The sequence below is a fragment of the Salvia miltiorrhiza genome, chromosome 4, assembly GCF_028751815.1.
Source record: "Salvia miltiorrhiza cultivar Shanhuang (shh) chromosome 4, IMPLAD_Smil_shh, whole genome shotgun sequence".
NCBI lineage: Eukaryota > Viridiplantae > Streptophyta > Magnoliopsida > Lamiales > Lamiaceae > Salvia > Salvia miltiorrhiza.
Genome location: NC_080390.1, coordinates 15,776,718 through 15,788,825, shown reverse-complemented (window position 1 = coordinate 15,788,825; position 12,108 = coordinate 15,776,718). Strand labels below are relative to the sequence as shown.

Sequence of the window (12,108 nt, the reverse complement as noted above, 5' to 3'; positions counted from 1 at the left end):
AAACAAAATATCTCGTTTCAATTTTTAATGGATAAATGACTCGATTGAAATCCCTGTTATTTGGAGACGAGAACATAGCAACAAATCGAAGAAGAGGCTGTTGAACTACGTGAATTCGTTGAGCCCTGCTATCTTAAAAATGTTTCTCATGATGGAAAATGAGCGCCAAGGTGTAAAAGTAAAGAAATGTCAAATTTGAAAAAGAGGGGTAAATTCGAAACAAAGGAAATTATGTTAGGCTCAAGATTAGCTAACATAGGGAACCCTCGATTAGCTTTCCTCGAAAAATGTGTGATTTTAGGCGGGGCCAAGGGTTTTTGAAGGGCTTTCAACTTTATTTTATTTGGCTGTCAAACAGAAATATTAGCTCAGGAAAGGAAGTAATACAACCATAACAAAGCTATCGAACTGGGCCTAAATAAACTACTGCTACTAAGTACTAACTCGGCGACGTTCTTAAGGCCCAAAATCAGATGGGCCTCGGCTTACTATACTTACTATAAATAAGGCCCGTTACACGTGTCAACTATTTATTGGATCAGCTCGTAGATGATCAACTGTTGACAACTAATTGCTTGCTGGAATGAAAAGCCGATTAACACTGGCGCGATCTCGTTTTCTGTTCATGGTTTAGATCCAACGATTCATAAACCCTAAATTCAATCGTTCATCAATTCGCTTTACTTCCTAATTTATCCAGCTTCAATTCCCGAAAATTTCCGATTTTGGATTCATTGCATCTCATTTCTCGTTTCTGAGCAGCAACTCGGGCGCTGTACTGCGTCAATCCTAAGCCTAATAGGAAGGGATAGCTCAATTTGAAGATTCCGCTAGAAAAATGAGTTTATTGGCTTCGTTTCGATTGAAATGATCGGAACAAGCTAGAAAATTTGGGTGTAGAGAAGCTGGAGGTATTGTGGAATGGATAAAAATGAGTTTATTGCAATTGTCTTCGTATTCCTATTTGTTTCTACCACTTGCAATGCCTCTTCAGTTTTTCATCTACGGAAATTGATTGCTACTGAGGAGAATAATGCCTCTGCAGCTTCTCAGGTGAGCTTCTTCTCCGCGCGTGCGTGTGTGTATTAGGGAGTGTGGTTGTTCTCCACAAACGAAAATTATAGATTATAAGTGATTTTTGTTGTATAGGTTTCGCCAATTGCCAGCCCAGATAATGGTTCGAGTACGAATACAAGTTCGATAAACACAGAAAAGCCTCAATTAGAGAAGGAGAAGGAATCTGAAAAGCCTCAATTAGAGAAGCAGAAAGAATCTCAGGCGGGCAATGAGACTAGTAGTAATGCAACATTGCCAGTTGATCCGAAAGGATCAACCGACAATGGCACTAAAAGTTTAGGTGCTCCTAGCCCGCCTGCAGGTGAGAAGAAGGGCAGTGGAGTTGATGGAGGCAATGTGAAGGCCAATGCGACCATGCCAAATTCGAACGACAATGTCAGCTGCAATGGATCAATTAGTAGTTGCAAGGAGCAAATGATGATTGCCTGCATTAAAATCTCGAAAGATGGTGGTATGGCTCTCCTATTATATGTTGATTTTTGTACTATCTAATTCTTTTGTGTTCATGCAAGATGGTATTTTTTATTAAAAAAAAAAGTCTAAGATTATATATATGAAATATTGGTTAATTCCAGTGGTTTCCTGTAGTTAGGATATCTTTGGTAGGAGCAGAATCTTGAGTCTTGAATGTAGAAACCTTTTTTGCCCCCTAGAATGGCTAAACTCAATTATCCAAGTATTAAGGATTGTGCAACACCTCTAGTGGGACTCAGAAAGGGACAAAGATAATTCGCTTGAGTGAAGAAACAGAGCCAACTTGTTATTATGTGTGGATAATTGGCTGATGGAATGGAACGGTTCTTTGATTGCACTTCCCCCCCCCCCCCCCACCCACCCACCACCACCACCACACACAATTCTATAGTTATTTGAGAAATGTATGTTTGACACACAGGACTTTCTACAATGTTTTTTGTATGAACTGTCTGTGACAAGTTCAGAATCATTACCCCTCTATGCTTAGATGATTGATGATTTCTTTGAGCTGATAATGTACCCCAAATAGTTTGCTTTAGACTCTCTCTACTGCTGATAAAAAGTTATTCAATGTGTCTCATGGAGGTTGCTGTTCACAATTTTTTGTCTGTGCCCAAAGTAGAGTATGTATATGCCTGTAGCTCTTATGGAGGGATCCTAAACTTTTTGGTTCTCACTTGTGCGATTTGGAAAAGTCATAGTTTCTTTTTCATTTCCTTTTTTTGGATGAATTGCTATACTCATTCAAGATGTGGTCTCCTGCAAAGAAATAACCACACTTACTTTATTTTGGCAGGGTCAGAACATGTGTTCCTTGTGGTGATAAATGAAGGGGAAAGTCCTTTAAAAGTGAATGTCATACTACCTAATTCTATACAAAATATTTTGACAGATGTTGAAGTACCCAAACATACAAGTAAAAAGGTATAGATCTTCATTGTTTGTGTGCATCCATTTTCTTCGTTGGGTTGTTTGTCTCACTCTGTCACATATGAATATGATGTTTGAAATCTTCTATTAGGGTATTTATTATGCTGAATTCTACAAATCACCATGATGTATTTGTCCTTTGCCTGCAGTTTTCTGAATGGGTTGTGTAAAAATGACATTTCTATGATGATTAAGGAAAAAAATTATGTTGTACAACAAATGACATTTAAGAAAAAAGACGGTATTTGGAAATTATTGGCTTATATGTGATGGCAATATAGCCTTATGCTAATCTATTGCTACCTGTATATAACTAGAAAATTGATGATTAGAGTTATAAAGACAAGAAGTAGTGAAGGACTATGATTTCTCTATGTATATAATGCCGGAGAGCTAGGCGTATAATGAGTTTCATTCTCAAGTACTAAAAAGGGGAGTTTTGTAACCCTTAGGACCTAGACGAATAGGATTCCTGTTTAAAAATTCCATATAGCCTAGGTTGTATGTGTCCTACGCTCTGTTTTTTTTTTTTTCCTTCTTCTTCTTCTTCTTCTTCTTCTTCTTCTTCGTATTTCTGCTTCATTGATGGATCCATGCTTTGCAGATAGATATAACATCTTCTGTAGGCAAGAGCAATAAACTGATAGTGAGTTCTGGAGGTTCCCCATGCGAACTTGTTTTAGTCCAGTCTGCTTCTGTGGACAAGATTATTCAGCAACTCTCTTTCTACTCTAAGCAAGTGACCCCTATATATGCTGTATACGCTTCTTTCCTCGTAACATTACTATTGGGAGGGACATGGGCTTGTTGCAGATTTAGGAAGAGAAACCAGCAGGATGGAGTTCCATATCAAGAGCTCGAAATGGGCCTTCCAGAATCTACTGCAAATGTGGATGGCTCCGAAGGCTGGGATCACGATTGGGACGACGACTGGGATGAGGATGTTGAAGTGAAGTCACCCTCCGGGCACCAAGTAAGAAGTGTCTCTGCTGATGGACTAACCTCTAGGTCTCCAAAGAGAGACGGATGGGAGAATGGCTGGGACGATTAGGATTACGCGATAAACCCCATACAAGAGTAAGATGTATACAGCCTTTGCCAAGGGGAATAACAATTGATAGAAAAATGTTTTTGCCATGATAGGAAAATGTAAACACTGCCTTTTTATATAGGATCTTTTGGGCTAAAGTGGAAGCTTCTTGTTTGTAACATTTTTTCCCTCTTTGTTAGTAGTGTGATAAATGTTCAAAGATTATTCAATATTTTTGGTTTGGTGCAATTTGTTTATATCTCATTCTAATATAATCAATACCATGTATAACATTTATGAAGATTGGAGTTTATGAAAAAAATTGTTTGGTGGTGTGGGTTGGAATATGGAAATATAGAGTGCATGCTTCACTTTAATCAATGAAATGATTATGCCAAATGAGCATTAACATTGAGTGTGTCCCCACTTAATATTACATGCTAATAATGCTAATGCTCCATCCAACTTACCTATTCAAATAAAAGTAGTTGCATGGCTCCATCATTCTGTCCCATAAAGCAATGCCCCATAACACCAAAAGTTATTTCTTGGAACAATTTTTTAAACATTTTCCCCCAAATGCCATAACCCTCCATTCTTCATCTTTTTCTCCAACTTATTACACTTCTTGAGAATTGAGATCGCTTTTGCCTTTTCCCCTCTAAACGGAACATAACTAACTACATGTGCTTGAAAATTTTATGATGTAATAACGTGATTGCGAATGATGGTGTGTACCATATCACTTAGGCAGTAAGCAACGATCAAAAGATGGTATTGATTAATTTAGTTAAACAAGGGTGCTGTTTAATTGCAATCAAGAACCCTACATGATAAGAATTCCATTGTTTCTTGATTATTCTTCACATCCAAGGTGTAATTATGCAGCCAACCAAACAAACGAGTAATGATTGCATTAATTTCATGTTAAGCAAAATACTTACAGAAAGCTAACTAAAAAGCAAAAAGAAATGAGAATGTAAGGTATAATAGGTAGCATGTTTAAGGCTTTGTGATGAAGATCAATCACATGTATACTAATATAACTAGAGAGATCACATGAGTTGGAGCTGGTGAACAGAAATCCAGTAATGTAAGGAACAAACAAAGATATTCTTAATGACAAAATATTTCAACACTAATGAAAGATTTTCATGAGAAACTGGATTCCTCTTCACCTTATACCAACATTTTTAAGTTAAAATCTTTCTCTTGTAGATTATGATTCCATTTCTTCCTTCTCCGATGAAGATCGGATGAGTTCCAAAATCCGTATGACCTCTTCCATGTCGGGGCGATTTGATGGCACCTGAGAGGCACAAATCAAGCCAAGCTTTACCACCGGAATCGCCTCCTCCACCGGATAACCACCTTTGAGCTTCTTGTCGATGCATTCCTCTATCCTCCCCTCGTCTAACGCTTCCCTCACCATGTCGCTCAGCACCACCACATCGTCCTCCATGTACTCCACGGGCCTCTTCCCGGTCAGCACCTCGAGGGTCAAGACCCCAAATCCATAGACGTCACATTTCTCAGTGATCTTCACAGTTTGGCACGCAAACTCCGGGGCCATGTACCCTAGCGCGCTCTGAATCTTGCTGCTCAGGATGTAACGGTCCAATGCAGGTAGCAGCCGGGCCAGGGCAAAATCTCCCACCTTCGGATCACCAGAGACGTCTATCAGAACATTGCTCGACTTCATGTTGTAGTGGATGACATTCATCCGGTGCAGATGAGCTAGGCCCTTAGCAGTCCCGAGGATTATGTTGAATCTTTGCTGCCAAGTGAGGCTGCTGCCATCGTCCCCTCCGTCGTGGAGATGCCTGTGCAAGCTTCCTGCAGAGACATACTCGTTGATGAGCAGCTGCAACGAAGGCGTCCAATAGTATCCTTCGAGTGCCACCAGATTCTGGTGCCTCATCTTGCCTAGTGTCTTAACCTCCCTCTCGAAATCTTCTTGACATTTCACCAAACTCGTGGTGTTAAGCTTCTTGATGGCGATGGAGCGCCCCCCTCGAAGCTCTGTCTTGTAGACAGTCCCAAAACCACCGCGCCCAAGCTCACAGTTCTTGTTGAGCAGAGACTGGGCCCCAGTAGCAAAGTCAGCTTCTCCAGAGAACATCACAAGCTTCCCATAGTTAGCCTCGGTGTCGTGGGAAGGGCTGAAATCATCGCCCCCGGAGAATGTGAACGCAGCAGCAGACCGTGCCATGGATGTGCGCGCGTGCATGTTGAGAATAGAGACTGTGACCACACCAAGAGCTATGAAGACAGCTGCACCAATGGCCACAAGGGAAGATATGCTGAGCACGATCCGCTTGTGTCGAAGATTTGGTGGGAGGGGGCCGTGATTCGAGACAGATGAGTTGGGGTTGAGGACCAGAGGCTTGGGATGGACAGCAGGGCACGATTGCTTGACAATGGAGCCACATAACAACGGATTCCCAATCACAGACGACGTGGGGATGGTGTTGAAGAAGCCTCCCACCGGGAGCTCCCCCTCGAGACCATTGAAGGAGACATTAAACGAGACAAGGTGCGAAAGGTTTGTCAATTCTTTAGGCAGGCTTCCTGATAAATTGTTGAATGACAAGTCCAACACCTCGAGGTTGGATAGGTTCGTGACCGAACCAGGCACGGGACCGGTGAGATTATTCTGCGACAAGACCCTATATACGAAACAAGACCATGTTAGATCAAACAATGCCACAGTTAATTAAACAGCAAAACATAGTATTTGAAGACAGCTTACAATGAGGTCAGAGATGAGCAGTTCCCTATCTCTATTGGAATGGCTCCAGTCAGCAAATTGCCATCCAATCTCAACTGCTGCAGTGAAACAGCGCGTCCAACCTCAGGCGGGATGCTCCCAGTTAGCCGATTGTGGCTCATATCAAGAACACGAGTCGTGTTAAGCTCACCAACACTTGATGGAACCGAACCAGCTAGAGAGTTATGTGACACATTCAAGGCCTGCAGCCTACTGAAGTTCCCAATAGCTGCTGGAATCCCACCGGTCAATGCATTGGACGACAAATCTAAGGCTTCGAGGCTCTGAAACGACTGCAGCCACGAAGCAGGGAGAGTGATGCTCCCACTGTACCTATTCACAGAGAGAGATGCACTCTCCAAAGCCAACACAAAGAGCCACGAAGGCAGGTTACCGGAGAACGAATTCTGGCCAAAATCGACAACTTTAAGGCTCACACAGCCCTCAAATGACTCCGGCAAGCTCCCCACAAACCTATTTTTCGACACGTTCACTTCCTTTAAGGATTGGAGATTGCCTAGAGTACTAGGTAGCCTACCAGAAAAGTTATTACCAGAAATGTACAAGAATTCCAAGCTTCTCATCTCCCCAATCCAATCAGGGAACTGTCCTGTCAATGAATTCATACTCACATCAAGATATCTACACAGTGCAAGTTTCCTCATTGAGAGAGGAAGAGTGCCACTGAAATAGTTGCCACTAAAATCAACACTCTTGAGCATCAAACAGTTGCCAAGATTCTCAGGCAGCCAACCAACTAGATTATTCCTCCTCAAACTAATCACTCTCAATTCAGGTAAACTGTCGATCCCTCCCGGAATCTCACCCTCCAACAAATTATCAGACAAATCAAGAAACCGAAGCGAGCTCAGAGACCACAAGCTTTGAAGCAACTGACCTGAAATCCGATTGAACGACAGGTTGAGCCTCTGCAGATTCGAGCAGGAGCTCAAGGAGTGCGGCAATGGGCCGGTGAATCTGTTCCTAGAGAGAGAAATGGCCTTCAAGGGCCCACATTGCTGGAAAAGCTCCTCGGGGATGAATCCTGATAAGCTGTTGCTGCTCAAATCAAGAACCTCGAGAGATGGGATTTGAGCAAGAATGGGATTAAGGGTCCCTGAAAAATTGTTTCTTGAGAGCTGCAGAAGCGTGAGGGACTGCAGCCGGACGAGGCTCCTCCCAATGTGGCCGGAGAGAGAGAATCCGTCGAGAATGAGCTCCGTGACCCGGTTGGTATCCGGGTCGCATTTCACCCCGACCCATTTGCAGGCGACGTTGTCTTCCTCGTTCCAAGAAGTGAGGCGCAACTGCGGGTCGGCGAGGCCTGCTTTGAAGACTATGAGGCCCAATACGTCGTCGTTGAAAGCAGGGTCGAGGGATTGGACCAAGTTCAGGAGCAATGGAGACAAGAAGAGGAAAGCCACTAACTTCAACAACATTTTTTCTCAGTCAAGAAAAGGAAACTAGTATTTCAAAAAGCATTTGCAGCAGAGGTTTGAGTCCAATTTGGCAGCTTATTACAGCCGGGAAAATTGGTCGGAAAGTAACTGCAGAGAGAGAGAGAGAGAGAGAGAGAGGTGGAGGATTGGAAGAATCGGAAGGAAATTTAGAAGAGGGGAGGGAGAGGAGGAGTGATGATGGGAGGTCATTAAAGTTGATGTCAGTGCGGTTGCGAGTGTGCCTTCAATACTCATAGCCTTTTGCTTTTCTCCATCTATCTGTCTTGGAATTCCCTCTCTCTCTCTCTCATAAATTCTGCAATTTAATGTTTTTGATGATATACTCTTCCTATATTCTCTACTTTCTCTGTTTTCTCCAACTACTTCTTTACTACCCTGTTTCTCCCATCACTACCAAAAAAACAAAAATTAATTAATACATTAATTATTTTTAAATCCAAAAAAACATTTCTTTTGGGTTGCACATGACAACAATTTTTTCCTTTATTCACATTTTTACTTGGGGTATTGGTCTATAAATACTCGAATTTTTCTCATTTTATAATTTTGCACCTCAACTTTAAAATTTACCTATAAATCCTCGAACATTTTATTTCTTCTGATTCTGCACCCAACGAATTTTTACCCTCAAATCGTTAATGACATGGCAATCAGACTTAGAGGAAAGTTTGGAATTCATAATAAAGCAGACAAATTTATTGTCAATGTGAGATTTTAAACATGTAATTATCGATTTGGGATGTCAATTCGGCTTCCATGTCAGCAATAATTTAGAGTTAAAAATTTGTTGAGTAAAAAATCAAAAAGAATACAAAGTTCAAGTATTTATAAACAAATTTTAAAATTGGGGTGCAAAATTAAAAAATTGAAAAAAAAAATTGAATATTTACAAGCCAATACCTCTTATTACCTTTTATCTATCATATTTGTCACACAAAATACTATTAATTCTTTAAACAATAAATCTATGCAGCCACATTGTGGCCACCCACACACTAGTATAATAAGAAAAATATTGATTTATTTAATTTATTTTTTAAAATAAAAATAGGATTTAGTTATTTTACTATATTCTCTACATTGTACTTATTTTTTTTATTTTTTTTACATTTTTTATTTTTAATTTACTTTTTAATAAAAATAAAAAAGTTACCAAAAAATTACAAAAAAATAATTACAATGTAGAGAATTTGATAAAATAACTAAATCTTATTTTTATTTTAAAAAATAAGTTAAATAAATTAAATTATTTTTTATTTAGGTAAATTGTGGGTGGCCACAACGTGGCTGTGTAGTACTCTTCTTTGAAACTGGTGTCGAAAAAGTTTCGCCAGATTTAGGGAATAAATGAGCTATTGTATTAAATTAGAATTAGAATTTGTCTCTCACTTTCCAGTTTGAATTTTGTTGAGGTCAAACTGGAAGTCTAGCTGACGTGGCACTTCATCCCTGTCATCTGCTATGATTCATGGCAAACACTAAATCAACCAACAACATAATTTCAATTATGTTTTCCTCTGAATTTTCAGACTGTTTTTAAGCATTATGCCTTTGTATGTATGTCTCACACCAAAAAAACAAGACTTGAATTTGAAGTTTGCTCACGCCTTTCCCACAATCATTCTTGTTTGTACACAAAAATCATTCTTTCATTTTGATAAGAAATTCATTAATTCAAGTAAATCTAATTTTTTGAGTGGGCAAAGATTTGATCTCAAATTCCACTTTATATGGAGTCCTTGTTGACTAAGTGGGGAAAGCAGAAACACTTGGTAGTTAATGCCAATAAATGCTTGGCACGACAAGATCATTAATTTTAAAAGATTAATTAAATCCGAACACATAATCCTAGATTAAGTTGAATAAAGTTTGCACATGCAGTTGGGAATTAATTGGCGTTACGTGGTAGTAAGATCTGAGTAAAGAGTAAATCCAAAGGTATGTGTTTGTTGATATCGAGCAGCCCAAGAGGAAACGGGTCAAATCCAACTTGTAACCTGCAAATTTTTACTCTGCTCTATAAATAATCTTTTCATTTTTTTTTTTATACACACAAAATGACAATTTTTTCCTTAACTAATCTCGAGACTCCGCATTTATTACCACTACAACCAATTACTTACGCCTTTACTATTTATCTCTAAAATGTACGTAAATGTGCTACATATATACTAACCTACTACAATTATTGTTACTATGTTATTTCCCTCTCATATTATTTCCAATAAAACTACACAATCGCATTATGATTGTCCAAATACTATTTGAATAGGCAAAATATTAATTAATTTAATTTATTTTTTTACATAAAAAAAGATTTAGTTATTTTATTGCATTATCTACATTGTAGTTTTTTTTATTGTTAGGAAATTTTTATTTTTATTTCACTTATTTTTTTAGAAAAATTAAAAAAAATATAAAAAAATAACTACAATGTGAATAATGCAACACAATAAAAAAAATATTTTTATTTTTAAAAAATTAAATAAATTAGTTTTCTTATTAATTAAGTAACTAGTTTGTGGTTAGCCAATAGCCACAATATGACTATTCACCGTCACTCGATTATCTAACTTGGACAATTTGAATTGTTTACATCCTCTATTCCACTTTAGTGTTTCAATATAACTTTGTCAGTGTGATAAGTGTTCGCTATTTGATGCGGACAATATTATGTACATTTCTTTGGATCGGGTCTAATGAATATTAATGGAACAAGACTTGGGCCTATTACTTGAGTTAATGAGCCCAAGTGTTAGGTTTACTCTTATGCTTATAAATATAGGACTTTCATTGTTAAATTTGAAACTCTCTTTTATTCATTCTCTATTCACTTCTCCCCATGTAAAATATAATCACGTCCCAAATATAGTGAAAAATATCGGCAAATCCTGTGGATCTAGATCTTCATGATCGGACCATGTAATTTTGAGTGTTTTTATCGTTTTTATTTAATCCATTGATCTTTGTTTCATCACTATTTAATTAAAATTTATAATTATTTTTTAATGTTTCATATAGTATAATTTTAAATTAATAATTGATTATTAAGGTATATAATTTAAAGCTTCAATTCTCTCATATATTATCTATAGCTCGTGGAAAAGAAAAAAAATGTGAAAATTATGTTTTTTATTTTGGTTCGTGCCATGAGTAAGCGTGACAGTATTTGGAAAACTTGGACTTTACTCTAGTTCGATTTATTAATGATTGTAGCGGAAATAAAATAAAAATTGAAAATTGAGATGGGGAACAAAAGCTTGGATTGCCTCAGTTGACAAAAGAGAAACAAGTAAAAACCAAAAATGGACAGTGAAAGGGGGTTGGTGGAGGAGACAATTTTCTCCTTTTCGAATGCGTAAAATATGATTGAGTTTTTTTGTCTTGGCGAGGGCCTTCCCGTAATTTCATCTATGGATTTCTGCATGAATCAATGTGACACATTTGACTTGAATTGAATTGAATAAAATTAAAAGTCTTAACTTGGTTTCTATCGCATGGATTTGTCTCAAATAGCAGTTGAGTGGCGTGAATGGCGCGCTGTCCAATTCGTAATAAGGAAAATTGAGCTTCTACAAAAATAATATTCCCTCCGTCCCAATAAATATGACCACTTTCTTTTCGGCACGAAAATTAAGAAGCAGATTGTTATGTTTTAATTATGTGTGGTCCACCAAAATTAAATAGTTAATTAAGTATGGAAAGCATTCTTCTTCTCACTTAATCTGTTCCCCAGTCTGCCGCTGGCGACGGCAACGGCAGCGGCGAAGCCGACGGTCGTCCCTCACCCCTCTATCAAATCGCAAATCAGACCAAATCGCATAACCAAAAACCAAAAATCAGAAACCAAAAACTAAAAATCAAAGAGAGAGAGAGAGAGATCTGAAGGAGAGTTAGAGCTCGGCGGCGGCAGCCCCATGGTTGTGCAGTCGCCGGACTTGAAGGAGAGTTAGAGGCGGAAATGGGGCAGAGAACCTCTGCAAAAGAGAGGGGAGAGGTAGAGGTGGCAGAGCCTTCAAAGAGAGAGAGAGAGATCTGCTTCAGTAAATAAGTCGGTGGAGAACGAGTTGGTTGACGGCGGCGAACGAGATCTGCTTCAGTAAATAAGTGCGGCGGTTGACGGCGGCGAACGAGTCGGTGGAGAAGATCCATCGGAACGGTCCTCTTCCGGCGAGGGTCAGGCGGCGGTTGGGGAAGGGGTGGCGGGGCGAGAAAGGGAGAGAAAGCAAGGGGGTGGGCGGCGCAGCGAGAGCAGAGACCGGCAGCGGTGCGGCGGGGCGAGAAGGAGAGAGCAGAGGCCGACGGCGGGGGCAGGCGGGCGGGGGTCAGGCTGCGGGGCAAGAGAGAGAGAGGGAAAGCAAGGG

At 39.4% G+C, this 12,108-nt stretch overlaps 2 protein-coding genes across 2 annotated transcripts; one reads left to right on the top strand and one right to left on the bottom strand.

The window, feature by feature from the left end:
- Window positions 1-562: 562 nt before the first annotated feature.
- On the top strand, window positions 563-3,744 carry LOC131019811 (uncharacterized). The gene is made up of 4 exons (XM_057948416.1): window positions 563-1,053; window positions 1,150-1,528; window positions 2,351-2,478; window positions 3,089-3,744. The coding sequence occupies exons 1-4, from the start codon at window positions 922-924 to the stop codon at window positions 3,533-3,535; spliced, it is 1,086 nt and encodes a 361-aa protein (XP_057804399.1). The 5' UTR covers window positions 563-921; the 3' UTR covers window positions 3,536-3,744.
- A 786-nt stretch (window positions 3,745-4,530) lies between these two features.
- LOC131019792 (probable LRR receptor-like serine/threonine-protein kinase IRK) lies at window positions 4,531-8,048 on the bottom strand. The gene is made up of 2 exons (XM_057948368.1): window positions 6,267-8,048; window positions 4,531-6,183 (listed from the first exon to the last, which is right to left on the bottom strand). Exons 1-2 carry the CDS (start codon window positions 7,721-7,723, stop codon window positions 4,734-4,736), a joined length of 2,907 nt encoding a protein of 968 aa, XP_057804351.1. The 5' UTR covers window positions 7,724-8,048; the 3' UTR covers window positions 4,531-4,733.
- Between the last annotated feature and the right edge of the window lie 4,060 nt (window positions 8,049-12,108).